The following is a 21,819-nucleotide window of genomic DNA, read 5'->3' on the forward strand; positions in this document are numbered from 1 at the left end:
CGGTTAACCTGTCTTGATTTTGTTCTCTCCATCTCCACTGTCACACTCTAGTCTGAGTGACCATGGTTTCCTACAACCACCTCTCCCACTTGCTTCCCTCCAGGCATTCTCCATACGGCAGCCAGGGTGATAATTGCAAACCAAAAATCCACTCTGTAACTCTCCACCCGAAAACCCTAAGGCGGCTCCCATTACATGCAGGAAAAAAAATCAAACTCCTTATAATGGTCCACTCAGCCTTACCTCTCCAGCCACTCCTCTCTCTTTAAGATCAAATCCTTCCAGCTGTGTCTCAGTTCTTCCAAGGCATGATTCTGTCTCAGTGCTTTAGTACATGCAGTTTTCACTGTTGGGAACTGATAGGGACTGAATTGTGCCACCTCCCTGTGCCCCCCCCCACACACACACCAAATTCATATGTTGAAGCCCTAACCCCTAGGGAGACTGTGTTTGGAGATAGGGCCTATAAAAGAAGTAGTAAAGGTTAAGGGAAGTCATAAGGATTGCGCCCTGATCCAGTAGGACTGGTGTCCTGATAAGAAGAGGAAGAGACACCAGAGCTCTCTCTCTCTTTCTCTCTTTCTGCACTCACACAGAGAAGAGGCCACATAAAGACATAGTGAGCAGTTGATTGTCTACAAGCCAGGAAGAGAAGTCTCCTAAGAAACCAACCCTGATGGCACTTTGAGCTTAGACTTTCAGTTTCTGGTATTGTGAGAAAATTAATTTCTGACATTTAAGCCACCCAGTCTGAGGTATTTTGTTATGGCAACTCCAGCAGACTCATACAGGGACAGTTTCTCATTCTTCAGGTCTTGCCTTAAATATGCATTCATTCATTCATTGAGTACTCTCTACCAGGCATTGTTCTAGGAGCTCTACGTATATTAAGTCCTTTAATCATTTACTCAGGGAAACCTTCTCTGAAATGAAGTCACGTTTCCCTGTTATATGTTTTCAAAACATCTAGGTAGTCCTCATATTTAAAATCTCAGATTTATGAAATTATTTCATCCACTCATTCCACAAATATTATTAAGCTCTTACTATGTACCACACACTGTCATAGGCACTTGGAATATATAAATGAACAAAATGGACACAAATCCTTGCCCTCAAGAGTGTCCTCTGATTTTGTGATCATTGGCAGTTCCTGGCACATAGGACATGCTTAAGAAATGCTTGTGGAATGAATAACGGAATCAGGATTTGAATCTGTGATTCTTGGACCTAAAGTCACAGAACCACAGTTCTCTGCCAATGACAGGATCCTTTGTCATATTTCCTCATTGCTATAGAAAACTTTCCCCACAAAGAGGCCCAGGTTTGGGGACACCACGAGCACAGGGAATTCATCCATCCATGCATTCATTTATTTAGCCAACAAACATACATCAGATAAACATGAATCAGGGCTATGCCTTGTGTCCAGCAGGATCTAGAACTGATCCAAGGTCATAGCTGTGTGTTCAAGGTCACAGAGCCAGGAATAGAATCTAGTATGGGTAACCCACCTAATGCTTTTTCTTCAGTGTCATTCTCAGCCTGGGTCAGGTAATTTTGAAGATACATGGGAGGAGAATGGGCAGAACGGTGGTAAGGGAAGCAAAGCATCAGCGTAAAGACATCATTCATGCATCCATTTATTTATTTATTTAGGAGACACGTATTGGACACTGATTCTGCCAGGCTGTGCACTAGGGGAAGTCAAACTGTGTGAGACACTGTCCTTGCCCTCCGGGAGGCGGCTCACAGCCCAGGCTTGGAGACACCAAAAGGTGAGAACGTTCTCAGTCCAAGTAGGAACACCCTCATAAATTTGTCTCAGAAACCCTCTGTCAGATATGGAGACACAATTCCTGTCCCCCCGGGACGGGGGACCATCTCTGGTGGTGAATACATAGTTCTTATCCCAGGAAGAGCCCTTTCTGATGAGGGAGACTCAGCTTGTCCCAGGAGAGTTCCCAGTCAAATAGGGGGTACAGTCCTTGGTCTCCGGGAATTGCTTTTGCTTTAGGAGAAGATTGCAGTCTGGTGGAGGATATACAGAGCCCATCCTCAGGAAGTTCCCAGTCAGACCAGAGAGGTAGGCTGAATATATCCACTCGCTGTAAATAGGGAGCAACAGGAGAAGACATGTAGATCGCAACAGAACTCACTTACATTAAAGTGAGTTAGCAAGTCTGCTGGTTTTTCTGCAAAGCAAGAACATTTTCAATAAATGAATGCCAGAGGGGTAGGAAAGTTGTGGACAAGTGGAAAAGGGGAAGGAAGTTTCCTCTCTCTTCTTCCCTCCTCCCTTCAGAAGGGCGTTTCTGGAAGTCTCCAGTTCCTATGGGATCTGGGCAGCTGCTCTTCATCTAAGCCTGTCAGCCCCTCAGCTGTCACTCTGCTCCCAAAATAGCGGTGGTTGGGAGGAGGGAGAGGAGGTTGTTTATCTGGGATGGAGGTGGAGAAGGGGCATTAGCTGTGCCTAGGGAAGGGGTTCTGCTGGGAGTTTCCTGTCCCTTCTGGATCTTTCTCTCATTCTTTGGGGTGTGAGTGCCTGAGCCCCCAGGACTGCTCCTGAGCAGGGTGCTGGGGCAGCACCTCCACGTGGTACTAACTGTCCAGTCTGGGGAGGGGGAGGGCCCTGAGTATCAATGACAGACTCCAGGGACACCTGACCCTGTGGCCAAATATGGTCAGGAGCCACTGGCAGAGGTGATAAAGTGTCCTGGGTGGGGGCTGGGAGGGCAGACTGAGGCTGGCTCGCTGGGGGTTCGCAGTGGAGCTCAGAGGAGCAGCGTCACAGGAGGACGACCAAGAGCATTGTGTGACGAAGTGAGCCAGCAGGAGTGTTCTTTGATCTGGAGAGAAAAGAGGGACCTACGAGGACTTTTAAGGTCTGCAATGAGAGTTCAGGCCTTTGGAGTGATGGCTTTGCCCGTCCAGCTGGGAGGGACGGAGAGGGAGGCACAGGGACTCTGAGACCCCTCTCAACTCAGGCCATGCTCTGAGCAAATGCTGTAATGTGTTTCTGGGTAATGGATTTGGGGGTACTGGGGGTGGGTCCCTTCCAGGCAGAACGTTTACCTTCCATTCTGGTGGGAGGGGACTCTGGAGCTCCAAACCTCAAGGCAGGACTCCAGCCCTGGGTCTGGAGTGAGTGGCTGGCCAGATGGAGCTGCCCTGTCCCAACAGATGGCGGAGGCAGAAGCAGTGCAGCTGAAGGAGGAAGGGAACCGGCACTTCCAGCTCCAGGACTACAAGGCTGCGACAAAGAGCTACAGCCAGGCCTTGAAGCTGACCAAGGATAAGGCCCTGCTGGCCACGCTCTATCGGAACCGAGCGGCCTGTGGCTTAAAGACGGTCTGGGGCGGGGTGGGAGGCTGGGGGCCCCGGGGATACAGAGGTGTGGAGGCAGCACCCTTGTCCTGATAGGTACCCTCCGTCCTCCATCGGCCCAGTCCTCTCACCTGGTCCACTCGGGCTGGAGAAGGGCGCCTCCCACTGCCTGACCCACTCCTCTAGGAGACAGAAATTCCCCTAGATGGGAACCAGCCTTATGGGAACTGGCATCATGGTGGGGGCTTTTCATATGTTATTTCGTGGTATCTTAGTACCAGCCCTGTGAGGCAGCTGCTGTTATCGTGCCCATACTGCAGATAAGAACGTCATGGCTCAGAGGGCTCAATAACTTGCCCAAGATATCCCAAGTAGTTAGTGGCAGAGCCTGGATTCAAACCCGAGTTTGCCTGATGCCAAAGATCATCCACTTTTCCACTATCAGCAAGGGGCCCATACCCTGGGCCTCTGACAGTTGGCAGCTTCCCACGAGCCGTCTCCTCTCCACATGGGGACCCCCTCTCTGGCTGTCTCTACATTGGGCCCACATTAACCAGTCTCCTTCTCTTTCTCAGGAGAGCTATGTTCAGGCAGCTTCAGATGCCTCAAGAGGTGAGCCACCCACCTCTACGCTTGCCCCACCCATCTCCGCGTCCCTGTTTTTTCTGAGACACTCTTGACACTCGTGGGAGTTACAGATTGTGTAAATGCCATCCTGGGCATTATGGGTGGGGCTTCATATGTGCCATCCATACATGAAAAGAGAGCTCCAGAAAAGCCATCTCTAAGTCACATTTTTGCCAATGGAGTTACATGTTAAATATGTTGGGGCACCATTTTTTCTTAAGATAATTGTTTCTGGAAATCCTTGTCATGGTAATGACACCCCCCCTTTGTTGTAAATTAGGATATTCTCTTGGGGGGAATCTCCAGAACCTATCCAATGAGCCCAGTCCACTCTGTAGGAGCTGGGCTTCTTCTGGGGAAGAGCAAGGCACTAGGAGAAATAAACATAAAAAAAAAAAATAAACATAAGTCCACATTGGCTTAAGTGCATGATCGGAAGTGGCTTAAGTGTAATAGGAAGACTTCTCTTGGCTGTAGGTCTGTGTTAGGTTTTGATCCTGTTACCATTCTTTGGGAGAAACAGATAGCCTGGAATGAGTTCAGAAGGGAGGGAACCAGCTGGAAAAGGGGCTGGAAACACATCCTGTGAAGAGTAGTCAAGGGATGTGGCAATATTTAGCTCAGAGAAGGCAACTCCCAGGTGGGACAGAGGGCTGCCTGCAAACACCTAAAAGGCTGTCACAAGGAAGAAGGATTGAATTTCATCTTGGGGGTTCCAGGGCTGGCCTTAGGATAAAAGAGCAAAGTTTCAGGTAGGAAGAGGGAAGGGCTTTCTGAAGGAGCTGCCTGGCTGCTTTGAGAAGGAGGGAGCTCCCACTGCTCGAGGTATTCAAGCAGCAGTGGGATGAGCACTTGGCAGGGATCATCATGTAGCAGATTCTGAAGCCCCAGGACTTGGGCAAGATGACCCTTAAGCTTCCTTCCGACCTTGAGACTATGATTTTCACTCCCTCCATAACAAAGGAGAGCTTTGGGCCAGATAGTCCACATGGGTGCGTAATCTCCAAGAACGAGATTGAAGATGGTGCCAGGGGAAGAAGGAAGGTGGTCTGCAGCCCAGCCCCCTGAGGCCCTGCCTGTCTCCCTCAGCCATTGACATCAACTCCTCGGACATCAAGGCTCTGTATCGGCGATGCCAGGCACTGGAGCACCTGGGGAAGTTGGACCAGGCCTTCAAGGATGTGCAGCGCTGTGCCACCCTCGAGCCACGGAACCAGAACTTCCAGGAGACACTGAGGAGGCTCAATACCAGCATCCAGCAGAAGGTGAGCCGCACTCCTTTCCACAGCCTTGGCTACTTGCCGCCATTCAAACAGGGATATGTTAGGGAAGCAGGATATGACGGCAGGGCTAGCCGTACCTCCACACCCTTGGATGGAGTGAACACATGGCACAGGCATGTGCCACAGAACAGCCGAACAGGTGCACCTACCTGTGAATGATCAGAGATGCTGCGATGCTTGATCGAGGGTGCAGGCCAGCCAGACTAGAACACGGATCGTTTACATTTCAGATGGATGCTCTTCTTTAAAAATTGCAACTTAGTATGTCTTCAACTCTTCCTCTCTTTCTAGGAGGGGAAGGACAGCATGAGACACCTAAAAATTCGGGTGGGGGTGTTGCTGCAGGATAGAGGAGAGTCAGGAGCCGGTAGGAACAGGAAATCTTTTCTAGGAAAATGGAAGGGGGTGGGGAGAACTTGGACCAGAGGAGAGGAAGCCTGCACCTCGTCCTGCCTACGCTAACAAATTTCTGAGGGACTCCTTGGGGTGTCGGGTTCCCCTCTATGGGAGCAGGAGGGTAAATGATCACTCAGCTCCTTGCTCAGTAATTGCCACGTGCCTGGGGCAGCCCCATGTTAGGACCACAGCTACTGTCTGGAATGCAGACCCAAGGGCTGCAGAAATACAAACTAAGGAGTGATTGGAGAAGGGGTGTTAAATGAGAGACCCCTCCTTTCCCTGAAGGAAATGAGCCCAGGATGGAAATAAGAGGGAGCGTGGACCAGCACAACAAAGTAGGTAGGGGGTACAGAAGAAGCTGATGAGATGGGGAACGTTGATCTGTTAGTTCATTTTATGAAAACATCAGAGCATTGTGGGTGGGATTGTGAGGGATGAGACATCCAAACATAATGGTTTTAATTTGCTTGAAGAGCTGCTTGAAAATTGCTTCAGGTTCTGCGCCTGGAGACATATGTCTGTTTTAGCCCATATTTAAATGGCTAATAGCTAACTGTTTACTAGCCTCCAAAATTGGGGTGAGGATCCCTTGACTTCCAAGACTTGTGAGGACCAAATGGGATAGCGAATGTAACTAGACTGAAGCTGTGTAGGGCAAGGACTTGATTCTGTTCACCATTTTATCCCCAGCATCTGAGTATCTACAATAGTGTCTGGCACACAGTAGTTGTTCAATAAACATTTGTTGAATGATTAAATGAATGAATGACAGTACAGGGGCCCAGAATAGATTCCCTAATATTTACTGAGATGAACTTTATGAGCAGCCGACTAACACGTGGACCCCTGCCTGCTTCCTTCCCCACGCCTTCCTCCTTCCTCAGCTCCATGTACAGTTCTCCACAGACTCGAGGGTACAGAAGATGTTTGAGATCCTCCTGGATGAAAACAGTGAAGCCGATAGGCTGGAGAAGGTGAGTGCTGGGCAACCATACGACCAGCAGAGGCAGAAACAGTACTTTCCATTCAGGCCCCGCCCCAGTCTCTGGACAGTTGGGGGAGTCTGAGGGGGTCGTCTCCTTGGAGAACGTGGACAATAAGTACTTTAGAAATCAATATGAACTGTAAGAAGGGCAGGGAGTGGGTAGGGTGAGGCCAATGAAGAGAGTTATGTCGCAGGGTTGGATTCTATCTTTATTTAAATTTTTGATGTTTTATTTATAGATTTTTTTTTTTGCATTGCATTGATTTTGATATTTTGAGATTCTCACTTGCCTCACCTTAGTTTCCACCCTGAGAAGCCATGCTACATTAAAATAATGTTTTATTTCATTAAAATATTGCAAAAAGTCATTCTGAAATATGAAAATATTTACATATAATACCATCCTCGTAGCCAAATTTGTTGCATTTTTTTCAGTTCCCTTCTAGTCCTTTTTCATAGGAAAAAAAATAAACATCTGAGTGTTTTACATTTATAAGAACTTGACATAAAAATTGTTTTAAAAACCTGACAGACAATGCCTGGGGAATTTTTGTTAGTTTTATACTCAATAATTCCATATAATATGCAAATACCTTTTATAGCAAACTCTTGTGAGTTCTTAATGAATTGTTATAGATAAAAGCACTTCGAAAAGTACAAAGCCCTTGACCGATAGTGATGATGGTTCTGATCAAACTTGCTTGGAATTCTCTAATCAGCCCCCTTCCCAGTATCCCACTGTCCATCTCTTTACCCACCTCCTCCTTCTACTTCTGCTTCTTGAGTTCTTCTGCCAACCCTGGGTTCTCAGGTCCCGCTAAAGTCCTCCTCTCCTTATCTGGGGCCTTTTAAGTTTCATGTATCCTCAGGTTGTAAGGCTTTAGGGTAGAAGACACTTGGGAACCTTCTAGCTCAACTGCCTAATTTTACAGACAGGAATCTAGGACCCAGACAGGTGCTATGACTTGCCCAAGGTCATACAGCTAGTATATAGCAGAATCAGAACTCAAACCTACGGAAGACATTCAAGACCCATCTTTCCTGAGTAGAAACCCTTGCAACTTCAGGTTACCCTGAACAGGTAAACAAACAAAATGCCAAAACCATATTTAAGGAAATGTTTAAGGGAAAATAATTCTCCATGTAAAAACATTTCACTTTTGTTAAAAGATAAACTGAGGCATATTAAAAATTTTAACAAATGTATGGTGATGGAAGGAGAACTGACTCTAGGTGGTGAACACACAATGGGATTTATAGATGATGTATTACAAAATTGTACACCTGAAATCTATGTAACTTTACTAACAATTGTCACCCCAATAAATTTAAAAAAAATGTTAAGAGTTTATTTGGGCAAAATCAATTTGAATTGGGCCGTGCCAAAACAGAATGCATTAGGAATGTTCCACAAACAGGAGCTCGGGGAAAGACTTACCAAAGATAAGGTGGAAGCAAAGCAAGGAAATTATTGATTAACTATAGCTTAAGTACTTGCACTATTTGGGAAAGCCTCATTGGCTGTGAATGTTTGTTCTTAAGTTTGACTTTTAAATTTTTTTTTGGGGGGGGGAATGTTGGGGACCAGTGTGTTTTCCAGGGCCCATCATCTCCAAATCAAGTCGTTGTTCTTTCAGTCTAGTTGTGGAGGGCGCAGCTCAGCTTCAAGTCCAGTCGCCGGTTTCAATCTTTGTTACAGCGTGTGCAGCCCACCATCCCAGGGAATTGAAACGGCAATCTTGTTGTTGAGAGCTCGCATTCTAACCAACTGAGCCATCCCACCTCCCCTTAAGTTTGGACTTCTTAACCTTGAGGTATTACAGGCTTAGGGTTTGGTTAGCTTAGGTAGGCTGCTAAAGCATTAAAGCCACCTCAGTCTAATGGCCTCTTTGTTTAATTAATTTAATGTTTATCTACCATTTTTTAGTCCTTATCCATAAGCATATATACACAGTTTTATTTTAACATAAGTGCAATCAGAGGGAACCAACGATTCTGATTCTGCTTACCAATGTTTTTTCCGAGTTGCTCTATAGTCTTTTACTTAGGACTTTAATGACTGTAATGTATTTCATCAAGTTGATCTTTATGCAAGTTACTGTGTTTTTTCTTTTGAATTATGATCTTGGGCTCTGTTTGCAGGAGGTAGATTATAGGGTGAAAGAATATTAAAGATGTATTGAAGACCCGGTCCTTGTGCCAGCCGCTGCACTTGGCCCATGGCCAAGGCCTCAGCAGCCAAACCTCCCTCCTGACCCTCATCATCTCTTCCCTGCTTCAGGCCGCCAACAACCTCATTGTACTAGGCCGTGAAGAAGCAGGGGCTGAAAGGATCTTCCAGAACAATGGAATGGCCCTGCTATTGCAGCTTATGGACACGAAGAGGCCTGAGCTGGTGCTGGCTGCAGTGCGGACCCTGTCGGGCATGTGCAGTGGCCACCGAGCTAGGGTGAGGGCCTGGATGTGGGGTGTTTGGCATGAATGGCTACCCATCCGAGAACCTGGTGGGAGACATATGGGCAGGGTGTGGCTGGCATAAACAGACCCTGATGCAAAGTCTAAAGTGTTTCCCCAAGCTTGGTTGTATGGTCCCAGATTCAACAGCGATTGCTCCTTTGTTTTTCCTTTGAGCTGGAAATGGGTCTGTGCAAAGATAAGGTTACTGAAAATTGTTCCTGAGAAAGAGCTGACTGCAAAGGCTATGATAGTTCACATTTTTTAATACTAAGTCTTCAAAAAAAATCAGTGTGTATTTTATACTTATGGCACATCTCAATGTGGATTGCCACATTGCAAGTGCTCAATGGCTCCATGTGGCCAGTGGCTGGAAAGGAGCCTGGCTTGTGTCAAGGGCATTCCAGACAACAGGCCCCATGAGGCATTGGCTCCCTGGGCTTATCTTCCTACTGCATGGGGCCATTATCTCCCACTCCCTAACCTGCATGGCAGCCGGACGGGAAGGGCAGCGAGCTGACTGTGGTTCTTGCCGGGGGTCTAGGCCACAGTGATTCTCCACGGAGTCCGGATAGACAGAATCTGCAGCCTCATGGCGGTAGAGAATGAGGAGATGTCTTTGGCCGTCTGCAACCTGCTCCAGGCCATCATTGACTCTCTGTCTGGGGAGGACAAACAGGAGCATCGAGGGAAGGAGGAGGCCCTGGTTCTAGGTAAGAGACATTGTTTAGTTTTGGTTCAAGGGGGTGAGGGCAAGGGAGAGTCAGTTATCACTTCCGACTGGGCATTCCTTGTGTGTGGAAGTGGTCGGGTTTTATTTTTGTACTTATTTTCTGATCATAAAATAGCAGATGCGTAGCAGCATTGTGTACAATAGCTAAAAGGTGCTTCTACAGCCCAGAAGTGTCCATCGATGAACGAATGGGTAGACACAATGTGGTACAGCAGGCCCTCGAATAACATCATTTCATTATAACATCGATGAGATGCCCTAGGAACTTGACTGTTGCTTATATAAACTAGCCTATAGTAAAACTGGTTTTGTTATACATTGTTCCTTTTTTTCTTTTTTCTTTTTGTTAACTGGGGAACATTGGGGAACAGTGTGTTTTTTCAGGACCGATTAGCTCCAAGTCAAGTCGTTTTTCAATCTTGTTGTAGAGGGCGCAGTTCACTGGCCCGTGTGGGAATCAAACCGGCACGTTGGTGTTATGAGCCCTGCACTCTAACCAACTGAGCCACCCAGCCACCCGTGTGGAGCCCCTGTGCCACCCCTGTTGTTTCTCTTAAAGTCTCAGAACCTTGACAACATTAAATGAGGACATACTGTGTGTGTGTTAGATTAATAATATTGTGTGTGTATGTGTGCGCGTGCATGTACACACACGATGGAATGTTATTCTGCCTTAAAAAGGAATGAAATTCTGAACCATGCTACAACATAGGTGAACCTTATGTTAAGTGAGGACATTAGGCTAAGTGAAATAAGCCAGTTACAAAAAGACAAATACTGTATGATTCCACTTATATGCAGTTTCTAAAGTCATCTAACTCATAGGAACAGAAAGTAGATTGGTGGTTGCCCAGGGCGGGGGAGGAGGGAATGAGGAGTTGTTGAATGGATGTAGAATTTCCGTTTGGGAAGATGGAAAAGTTCTGGATAGATAGTGGTGATGGCTGCACAATAATGTAAATGTACTTAATGCCACTGTGCCGTACACGTTAAAGTGGTTAAAATGGTAAATTTTATTTTATGTATGTTTTATCACAATCTTAAAAAGTAACAGGCTTATTGGAGAAATTTAGAAAAATTTAAAAATATGTAGAGGTAAAAAAAAACTAAAAACCTGCAATCTCCCCTCCAGATAACCACTATAATCACTGCCTTTTTTCTATCCATCCATATAAATCGTTTTTCTATCCATCCATATAAATCTCTATTTAATAAAATTGGAATTTGCCTATACATAATTGTGTGATTTTTCCTTCACTGAGCATTATATTAGTATTGAATACCACTTAATGTTCTTTAAAAAGATTCCTTTTGACTTTAATAATTATTAATTTGTTTCATTCCTACATATATTTGTTTCATTCCTACATACATGCTCCTATAGACTCATGTTTCTTCCTGCACATCCAGGGCCTAGGCATAATTTTATTTTATTTTATTTATTTCTTTTTTCCCCTAGGCATAGTTTTAGAAGTTCCTGCTCTGCCTGGGAGGGTCAGAGAGGCAGGTCACTCATAGGAACTTGATTTTAAATAATTTCATTATATTCATTGTATGTATGTATCATCCATAACTCATCAACCAGCTCCATATTATTGGAGAATTAGATTGTTTCTAATTGCATGCTTGTAAAAAGCACTTCAATAGCTATTCTTTACATAAAGCTATGTTTGCATTTGTAATTATTTTCTTGGATTTTTGCATTTGTAATTTATTTCTATGTTCACAGGCTGTGAACATAACTAATATTCTTTCTCCGTCTTACTTTCAAATTTCTTTCTGAGAGAATGCAACAATTTGAACTCTTACTAAGTGATAACAGTTCCAGTCTCAAATTATTCTCACCAAATTAAAATACTACCATTTCTAAAGCTATTTTCTTATTCAGTGGGTAAAATGATCTTGTGTGAATTTTTAAAAATTACTGGCGAGATTGATCACTTTTCTTTATCTTTTTTAGCCATTTGGATTTCTTTGTCTTTAAACAGTTTGTTCACGTTACCTATTTTTACAGTTGGAGTATCAGTGTTTTCTTATTGATTCATAAGAGCTCTCTGTAGATTAATAATATTAACCTTTTGGGGTCATGGATTCTTGATGTGGTTCTGACTTACTGTTGTAATGGTCAGCAAATCATGTTCCTTTTCTGCACTAGAGTCCTCAGAGGTCCCAGATGGTCTCCCTCTTATGGTTGGTGGTTAACTGCAAATGCTAGCCAGAGCACCCTGGTTTTACTTCTTGGGGCCTCTCTAGTGGGCAGCTTGGGTTTCTATGTAACATGCTGGCTGGATTCTAAATGGACAAATCCCAATGTGCAAGTGCTTTTTAAACCTCTGGGTGTGCTGTAAGTCACATGACCAACCCAGATCCATTGGGGAGGAGACTCCCCAAGAGTGTGAATAGTGAGAGGTGTGGTTTGTTGGGCCCACAACTTCCTGTTGGACGTCTATGCTAAGAAATTCCATTATAATATATATTGATTTCAAATCTACCTCCTTGTAACTTCCACTCACCTCTGGTCCCAAGTCTGCCCTCTGGAGTCTCACAGAATAAGTCCATCTCACACTCGTGACATACCTATATCTGAAAACAAGCTATCGTGTCCACTTATGCCTTTCCTTCTCCAGTTAGATAGCCCCATTCCTCCATCACTTATTTATATGACATGGTTTGTTTGGAAAGCTTTCCTTTTCTGCCTGTCTGTATGTCTGCATGCCTGCCTTTGGACTCCAAGGAGAACAAAAATCTCCAAGTCTCAGAGAGGTCAGATGGGTCAAAGCAGGAAAAAGCATTTGTCTTTTAAGATTCCCAGTGGGCAGGAAGGACCTGGCATCCCAGGCAAAGACTTGAAGTCAGGCTTGCAGCCTGCTGGAATTTGGGGAGTAAGATGTCTATCAAAAGTATACATTTCCTTTCTTTAAAACATGCTATTAAATCAATTTATCCCTGCCAATCAATGCCTGGAAGGACGAACTTCTAAGAACCAGAGCTGGTCAAGGATAGAATAGGTGTTGTAGAAGTCAATGTTCTGAGCTCCTGGAGGACCTCTGTGGGTGTTATCTAGGGATTTCCCTCCCTTTTTTGGGGGGTGAGAAGGGCAATATTATACTCTCCTGGGAAATTCCAATATCTAGGCAGCAGTGGATTTGATATTTCCAGAGTCCTCCTTTGCCATTCCTGTCCCATACACCTGAGGCTCCCTGGTCCTCTCTGTTTACTCCTGTCCTCTCCTTCTTCAGACACCAAAAAGGATCTGAAGCAGATCACCAGCCACCTGCTCGACATGCTGGTCAGTAAGAAGGTGTCTGGCCAGGGCAGAGATCAGGCCCTCAACCTACTCAATAAGAACGTCCCCAGGAAGAACCTCTCCATTCACGACAACTCACGCACCATCTATGTGGTGGACAACGGTGAGAAGGTCTGGGGCGCGTCTGGCGATACCCCCAGCCTTTCGAGGGGGCAGCAGGTTGGGCACCTTGTGCTGAGCAGAAAGCAGAAGAGGCATGGATCTTGTCTGGGAGAAGCCTTCAGTCCCACCTGAAGCGCCAAGAAAAAGTATTAGCATATTAGGATCCATCAGTGGGCTGGGGAAGGTGTGGGTCAAGGCTCTGAATTCAGGGTCTGAACACCCTCAGAAAATGTCCAAACACACTCGAAAACATCTGGGCGGAGTTTCCTAACAAATGGGAGCAAGTGTTATAAAACAAACAGGACTCCACCAACTCGAGGGTAATGTTTCTGAAGTCTCATAGTTGGCAAAATACTTGGCTGGCTTTCTAGAGCGCTGTTAATTCCCTCTTAACACTCAAGAGTTTCATGCCTTCCAGGGTCTGCCTTGAATGTCCCTCTTCCCACTTCCTTGTGCCACCAATGGTCTGACCAACTCCTAGCCACCTCTAGCACCTGGCACTGAAGTCAAGCTGTCTATTGTCCCAGAGGCAGTATAATGTCACAGTTAACATCGTGGGCTTTGAAATCAGGCATTGCTGGGACACTGTGCTCGCTGTGTCACTTGCCAGCTGCGTGATCCTGGACAACTTACTTGACTTCTCCATGTCTTGGTTTTCTGCCCTGAAGGATGGGAATAGTGATTCCTAACCAGTTGGGTTATCAATAGGATTAAATGAAGTAATATGTATAAAGCTCTTGGAGTAAGTGCTCAAAATAATATGCAGCGCTTACTTTGTTGGAGCAAATCACACTCCACCCACAGAGTATTACTCTGTGCTTATCACACCTTATTGTACGTCTGTCTTCCCTGTTGCATGGTGAGCTTTTTAAGGTCAGGATTGTTTCTTTTATTTCAGTATCCAGTACATACAAGGTGGTCATTTATTTATTTACTCATTCATTCATTTATTCAACAAATAGGTAATGTTTAAGTTAGCCTGATGAGAAATAGAAAGCCACAGAAGATTCTTCAACAAAAGAGAAAGGAAAATAACAATAAGCAGTAAATGTAGTTTCCTAAATAAGTAATAAATATTTTTTGAGTGCTAATGATGTGTCTGGATTGGCACTAGGCAATCAATTCTCTCATTGAGTCCTCAAACTCTATGAGGGAGGTAGTATTGTTCCCATTTGACAAACAAGCAAACTGAGGCCTGGGGAAAATAGAATACAAAATAATATTTGAAGAAGGTTATACATCATTGCATAGAATGTTAGTACTGGTAGAGTCCTCTGAGATCAACTATTCCTGATCTTGTGAATGTAAAAATAGAGGTCCATAGTGGGGGGGCTGACTTGCTCAAGTAGGAGTAGAGTCAAGTGTACAGGCTGAGTCTCCTGGCTCCATTCCAGTGCCCTTCACTGCGGATAAGCCATGTGCTGCCTAAAGCCAGGCTGGAGAGAAGATGGTGTGAAGACTTGACTGAGTGAGGGGGGTGTTTGTAAGAGCCCAGCAGGCGTCTTACACTTGCCGCTGCCATCTGTCCTGCAGGCCTGAGGAAGATCCTGAAGGTGGTCGGGCAGGTTCCAGATCTGCCGTCCTGCCTGCCCCTGACTGACAACACCCGTATGCTGGCTTCTATCCTCATCAACAAACTCTACGACGACCTGCGCTGTGACCCAGAGCGTGATCACTTCCGCAAGATCTGCGAGGAGTACATCACGTGAGTTTCCTGGAGGCCTCACAGGGTTGGCCTCTGTATTAGTTATCAATTGCTGTGTAACAAATTATCCCCAAACGTAGCTGCTCAAAACAACAATAATCACTTATTGTAATATCACCACAATTTGGGAGCAGCTCAACTGGGTGGTTCTGGTGTTGGGGTTCTCATGAAGCCACAGTCACACGTTGGCCTGGGCTGCAATCATCTAAAGGCTTGACTGAGGCTGGAAGGTCTGCTTCCAAGATGGTGCACTCACATGGCTGGCGCATTGGTGCTGGCTGTTGGTGGGAGGCCTTGATTCTTCCCTGTGTGGACCTCTCTCTCCTCATGGTGGGTGGCTTCCCCTAGAGTGAGTGCTCTGGGAGAGAGCAAGGTGGAAATGGCAATGTCTTCCATAATCTATCTTCAGAAGTCACACACCATCACTCTCATCTCACCACATTCCATTCACGAGAAGCAAGTCATTAAGTCTGGTCTACGTGTAAGAGGAAAGAATTAGGCTCTATCTTTGGCAGGGAGGAGTATCACCTCCCAAATATTTTTGGACATACTTTAACCACACTTTCCTATAGTTGAAAGGAACAAACATCAGCTTGTCAAGGAGGGAGGCCTGGTTCTGTCAAGACTTTAAGAACTGTGTGGTTTTTCAGAAACTAGGCAGGAGCCCAGAGCCCTCAGGAGCTGGAGTTCCTGTGTCTTCCCACTGCCACTCCCTCATTATTGTGACATAGTTGCTCTCTCTGCCATCTCTGTTTCTTTTTATGTGTCCTCTCCCTTTTCCTCCCACTGCTACATGGTCTTTTAATCCTTTATTCCAATGATCCTCAAACTTGTATATGATTCAGATTTCTGGGATGTCCCTTGATTCAGTAGTCTGGGGCATGGCTCAGGAGGTTGCATGTTTAAAAAGCATCCCAGGTGAGTCTTGGGAAGGTAAAGACCTCTGGCCTGCAGTTGAAGTTCGCTGACTCCTGCACAATACTACAGCTTCTCCTCACCCCTGACTTCGTTTCCCTTAAAGTTTCTCAAGATTTCTCTAGTCTTTCTCTTCCTCAGCTTCAGCTTTTGTGGCCAACTTCTTGAGTCGCTCATGAGGTCGCAGATTGAGTTTGGGACCAGCTAGTTCTTCTGTGGGCAGAGGTTTTTGATTGAGACCCCCTCCCAGTCTGCTTGTGGATGCTGCTTCTGCACAGGCCTCTGCCCCCAGGCCAGTCACCTGAGGCTTGATGGGTGGAGTGATCACCTTCAACAAATGGCACCCGAGGCTGTCCCCACCCAGATTCCTCAGGGGCCAGGAGCTGGGTGAAGGTTTATTTACCAGCTACTAGCTGGTATGAGGAGCCAGCTTCACGGGCAGACTCCACCTAATTATGAAAGGCTCTAGGTTCCCTGGCACTGAGTGGAGAGATGAGAGGCAAGGCATGGAGGGACTCTAAGAGCTTCCAGAACCGACTCCTCACCCCCAGAGGGACTTGCTCAGGTCACCCAGCTAGCCAGAGGCAGACGTGGGACCAGAGCCCAGGTCTCCAGCTCTCAGTATGGAGTTCTTCTGACTAGTCCACACTGCCTTCTTTCCTATATACACATCTGTATTTCCACTGTGCACTTCCGCCCTGATTCCCCACATTGAACCAACCTGGGCAGATCACTGAAGGATCAGAAGGTATGTTACCTCTGCCATTCCAAGCTGGAGATTCTCCCATAGAGTAGATGATAGTAGATTCTGAAAGCAAGACAGAACCTTCTGGCTCATTGAGTCTACAGCCACTTGATAGGGGAAGGGACTGAGACCAGATAAGGGAGTGACTGGATCAGGGTAAGTTGTGATTCAGCCACACTGCAGAGTGGTGCAGTGTGCCAGGCACCACGGTGGGCCCTTTTGTGTGGTTGTGGCTGCTCTGTGGTCCCACCAGACACCTCAGCTGCTGGGAAACCCATCAGCTGGACAGCTCCCACCTATCATCTCTCTTCAGACTTGCTTCAGCTGAGGACAGTTGCTTCACCCTTCCCAGGGCAGCCAGCATTGAATGACTTGTGTCTCACACCAATGTGGAACGACTGTTAAGGGTGTCTCAGCTCTAGAACTCTCCCCAGGCTGAGGCTTTGTCATGACTGCCTTGTAGCCCAATGCCTCCCTTTGTCCAGTCCTGTTTTCATCCCTCTCCCCAACCGTTGTTGATCCCAGGAGCTTTCTCTAATAAGTTTCTTACATGTCAATCCCATCTCAGAGTGTGCTTCTTGGGGAACACAACCCCTGGCACATCTGTTATGTCATTTATCCTCATTGTAACTCTGGGAAGTTGTTCTGTCCTCAGTTTCCAGATCAAGCAGCTAAGGATCAGAGAGGTTCGGTGAATTGCCCAAGGTCACACAGCACGTGAGTGGCAGATCCAGGATGCAAATCCAAATGTGTCTGCCGCAAATCTCACACTTTTCCCACCTCCCGCCACCCTGGCCAGTTCTCTTGATCTCCTTTGCCTTCTGTTTCAGGGGCAAGTTTGACCCCCAGGACATGGACAAGAATGTGATTGCCATCCAGACAGTGTCAGGGATCCTTCAAGGCCCCTTTGACTTGGGCAATCAGCTGCTGGGGCTGAAAGGTGTGATGGAGATGATGGTAGCACTGTGTGGCTCGGAGCGTGAGGCAGACCAGCTGGTGGCCGTGGAGGCCCTCATCCATGCCTCCACCAAGCTCAGCCGAGCCACCTTCATCATCACCAATGGCGTGTCGCTGCTCAAAGAGATCTACAAGACCACCAAAAATGAGAAAATCAAGATCCGTACCTTGGTGGTGAGTGGGCTAGGTACCCGATACCATGCCAGGCACAGGGGCAGTGGGATGAATGAGGCCCCTGACCGCGCTCCAGGGAGCACCCAGACCTACGCCACCTCGGGCCCCTGCAGAGCAGGGTGATATGCAGGCGGCTGTGAGAACCTAGATTCAGAATGGTGGGCCCTGCTGTCCCACCTCCTAAACCTCCATGCCTTTGAATGATGCTAACATGGTGAGCTTCTCCAGCAAGTGGTTTTCAGAGCAAACTCCAAAACGTCAGTTTGCTTCCTTAATCAGTTTTCATATGGCACAGTTAAACAGTCTTCATTTGTTCCATTTCCGTTTTATAGATTATTTCATTGACCTTTTCCTTGTAAATACTTGTCGCGAAGAGTTGAGTCATTGATTTTGTTGTTGTTGTGGATGTCAATTTTTAAAACACTAGTGTCCGCTTCTGCCATTGTGAGTCTTCTCTATGGAAGACATTTTTTTTTTTCTAACAAGAGTCCAAATTTCCCGGGTGAAAATCTGAACATCTGAATGTGTTACACACAAGCTAGGATTTCTTTGCCAGTTGTTGTGTTCTAACAAGTTTCACCATTTGCAGTTTCAGATCTGTGGGGTCAACATGATGGGGAAAAGGGGCAGGGTACAAACCTCTAGTTTTGGGGGTATTTCCTGTCATGTCACCTGGAAGCCTCTGGGAAGGCATCTCGGAAGAGGTGACACCTGAGCTGAGTTTTATATTATGTGTAGAGGTTTACCCAGGCCAGGTATAAGGGGCAAAGCGTTCCAGCCACGGGGACCTGTTTGAGCAAGGCCTTGTCTGTCTCTGATCCTCAAATGTCCACTCTCTCCCCTCCTCCCCAGGGACTCTGTAAGCTCGGCTCTGCAGGTGGTACAGACTACGGTCTCAGGCAGTTTGCTGAAGGGTCAACAGAGAAGCTGGCCAAACAGTGTCGCAAGTAAGGGGGTCCTGTGTGCCCGGGCCTGCTATCTCCTCTCAGGGGGTGCCCTAGGAGACAGCAGATCATGAAAGAGCCCTCATCTGCTATGCACTGCCCTGACATGGCTTCACGGTCCTGACCTGAGCCCTGGCACCCTTCCCCAGTGTCTCTCCCTCCCCTCTTCCAGGTGGCTGTGCAATGTATCCATCGACACCCGGACTCGGCGATGGGCGGTGGAGGGCTTGGCCTACCTCACGCTGGACGCCGACGTGAAGGACGACTTTGTCCAGGACATTCCTGCCCTGCAGGCCATGTTTGAGCTGGCCAAGGCAAGTGTGGCCCTGACCTTTGGCTTCAGGAAAGATCTACTAGATTCAGGCTGACCACGGAGCCTGGGAAATTGGACCCCTGTGTCCTCATCCTGGCTATACCCTCTTCTCCCTGTGTAAACCCGGATTGGTCATTTCCTTCTTTCTCGCCCTCATTTGACCTGACTACTAAATGGGCTCACAACTCTTCATGCCTTCCAGGCAGTGGGAGGATGAACAAGAGGATGGTATTTTTTCCAGGGATCCTCAGGAAGTGAGGTCTTGAAGGACCAAGAGTCAGTACCTAGCCTCCTCTGGGCCCGTTCCCTACTTTCCAGCTCCTCCCAGACTCTTTTTCTCTCTTTTCCACCACTAAGGGAAGAAGTGTGGGAGGGAGTTTCCCCCTAGGGCCCATCCTGTCCCCACCCCAGGGGAGGTAGGCACGCCCTGTGAAAATGTGTTGGCTTCGGCTTTTCAAGAGGCTCAAAGAAGGGGCAACTCAGAGGACCCCTACCCATGCCCTCAGGGGTTCTGTTGAGGGTGCAGAAGAAACTTCTGGCCACCCTGTCCGAGCCACACACTCCTCCCAAACCAACTTGTGGGCCCCGTAAGGGTTTTGGAAGCAGAAGTTTGTTCTAAAGTTTCCTGTCTGCCTTTCCCTTCCTCTCCCCGTACCCCGTACCTCCCTCTAGACCTCTGACAAGACCATCCTGTACTCAGTGGCCACTACCCTGGTGAACTGCACCAACAGCTATGATGTCCAGGAGGTCATCCCCGAGCTCGTGCAGCTCGCCAAGTTCTCCAAGCAGCACGTGCCCGAGGAGCACCCCAAGGTGGGGACGGGGACAGCCGGGGAGGGGGTCTGTGCCACCAGACCTTCAGAGAAATGGAAAGGAAAGGTAGTGACCTCTGGGTGCTGTGAGCGTGTGTTTGGGAGGATTTGGCATAAAATAGAGATAAACTGAAGATAATAATGGTAAATTTCTCCCACTAGGTGGTGCTCATGTATTTCTTAGTTTTGATATTCTATAAGGGGTGGAGGTAAGAAACCCAATAATTTGTAATCTGAGAAAACAAGCAGAGCTATGATGAACGTTTTGCAATTTATACTGTTGATTTCTTGGACATCAGACACTTGTGTTTCATGTTTCTAACACTCATAAAATTTTTATGTTCTGGGATAACTGGGTTTGGGGCTCTGTATGCTAAGTAGGAATAATGAGAGGGAGGGACATGGATTAGCAGTAGCCCAGGTGTCACAAATCCCTGCACACAAAGGTATACTTTGTATGTGGTTTGCATATGAATATATATGCATCATATTTCCAGCCAGTAAAACATTTAAAGTTTTGTAAATGATCAAAGTAATAAAACTGTATTGCAAAACAAACAAAAAGGTGGAGAGTAGAGCAAAGAAAATAAGCACTCGCAATGATATCATCTCTCCCTGACCACTGTTGACATTTTGGTATATAATGTGACCTACCCGAGGCTTGTTTTTCGTGCATCTTTTTTCTTTTCATAGTTTTAATCAGAATGTAGTTATCATTTTGTACCCAATTTGGGGAAATACCTTATGTGTTTTCTCACAGCTATGTTGTTCTCTAAACCATTTTTATAAGCTGCATATTATGTCATGCAGGCAAGAGTGTATAGCATATTCTGCTGCTTTGTATTTCAAATGTGGCTTCTAAAGATTGCCTGTGACTGTCAGCCTCTCCCAGCCCCTCTGACGATTATCTGTAATTATTCAATCCTGGGGCTGACTTTAGGTTTCCAGCAACCCAATCCATCGTTATGTCAGCTTTATCTGCTCCCTATCCCTTCTCACTCCTGCCTATATCCCTCTACCCTCTCACCTGCCACATATTCTAATGGAAAGCCAACTATGTGCAAAAAAAAGTTACAAATGGGTCATCTAGTGTTTGGGATAATCGCTCTTTTATTTCAGTCCTCTGTGAGTGAAGTGTCTTTGGGATTGATTTCCCAGCCGAATCAGCTGCTCAGGTTCTGTATTGGGAGGGGGAAGACCAAAGAAGAGGAGGAGATATTCTGATGTTCACAACATCAGAACATGCTGTACACCCCCTTGGCTATTGTTTGCAGAAAGGAAATCTGGAGGAGTGTATTAGTTTCTCATTGCTGCAATAACAAATTGCCACAAACATAATTGCCCCACATAACACAAATTTATTCTCTTACAGTTCTAGAGCTCAGAAATCGGAAATCAATCTCACTGGGCCAAAGTCAAAGTGTCAGTAGGGTGGGTTCCTTCTGGAAGCTTAGAGGGGACAATCTGTTTCCTTGTCTTTTTCAACTTCTAAAAGCCGCATTCCTTGGCTCATGACCTTGAATCACTTCAACCTCTTGCCTCTGTGATCGCATGTCCTACTACTAACTCTGACCTTCCTGCCTCCCTCTTATTTTTTTTAACAGGATTTTATTGAGGAATAGTGTGTACTTCCAGGACTTTTTTTCTCCAAGTCAAGTTGTTGTCTTTTCAGTCTTGGTTGTGGAGGACGCAGCTCAGCTCCAGGTCCAGTTGCCGTTGCTAGTTGCAGGGGGCGCAGCCCACCACCATCCCTTGTGGGAATTGAACCGGCAGCCTTCAGAGCTCCAACTGCCTAAGCCACCGGGCTGGCCCCTGCCTCCCTCTTATAAAGCCCCTTGTGATTATATTGGGCCTACCCAGATAATCCAGGATTATCTCCCCAGCTCAAGACCCTTAACTTAATCACATCTGCAGAGTCCCTTTTGCCATGTAAGGTCATGTATTCACAGGTTCCAGGGATTAGGACATGGACATCTTTGAGGACCATTATTCACTCTATCATGAGAAGTCAGAAGTGCACCATCTTAGTTCCAATAC

General features: G+C 46.5%; 1 protein-coding gene across 2 annotated transcripts in view; it reads left to right on the forward strand.

The window, feature by feature from the left end:
• Positions 1-2,421: 2,421 nt before the first annotated feature.
• UNC45B (unc-45 myosin chaperone B) overlaps positions 2,422-21,819 on the forward strand; it is a 29,072-nt gene continuing 9,674 nt past the window's right edge. Inside the window, exons 1-13 of one of the 2 annotated variants that reach the window (XM_081028821.1) lie at positions 2,422-2,885; positions 3,184-3,351; positions 3,903-3,939; positions 5,044-5,219; positions 6,521-6,610; positions 8,903-9,070; positions 9,620-9,788; positions 13,048-13,218; positions 14,751-14,922; positions 17,413-17,713; positions 18,566-18,660; positions 18,830-18,971; positions 19,643-19,783. In XM_081028821.1, the coding sequence (XP_080884947.1) occupies positions 3,184-3,351; positions 3,903-3,939; positions 5,044-5,219; positions 6,521-6,610; positions 8,903-9,070; positions 9,620-9,788; positions 13,048-13,218; positions 14,751-14,922; positions 17,413-17,713; positions 18,566-18,660; positions 18,830-18,971; positions 19,643-19,783 (1,830 nt within the window). In that variant the 5' untranslated portion in view covers positions 2,422-2,885. The remainder of the gene's footprint in view (positions 2,886-3,183; positions 3,352-3,902; positions 3,940-5,043; positions 5,220-6,520; positions 6,611-8,902; positions 9,071-9,619; positions 9,789-13,047; positions 13,219-14,750; positions 14,923-17,412; positions 17,714-18,565; positions 18,661-18,829; positions 18,972-19,642; positions 19,784-21,819) is intronic. The other variant, XM_081028822.1, reaches the window with a different exon arrangement.

Source organism: Rhinolophus hipposideros (genome assembly GCF_964194185.1).
Source record: "Rhinolophus hipposideros genome assembly, chromosome: 20".
Taxonomy (NCBI): Eukaryota; Metazoa; Chordata; class Mammalia; order Chiroptera; family Rhinolophidae; genus Rhinolophus; species Rhinolophus hipposideros.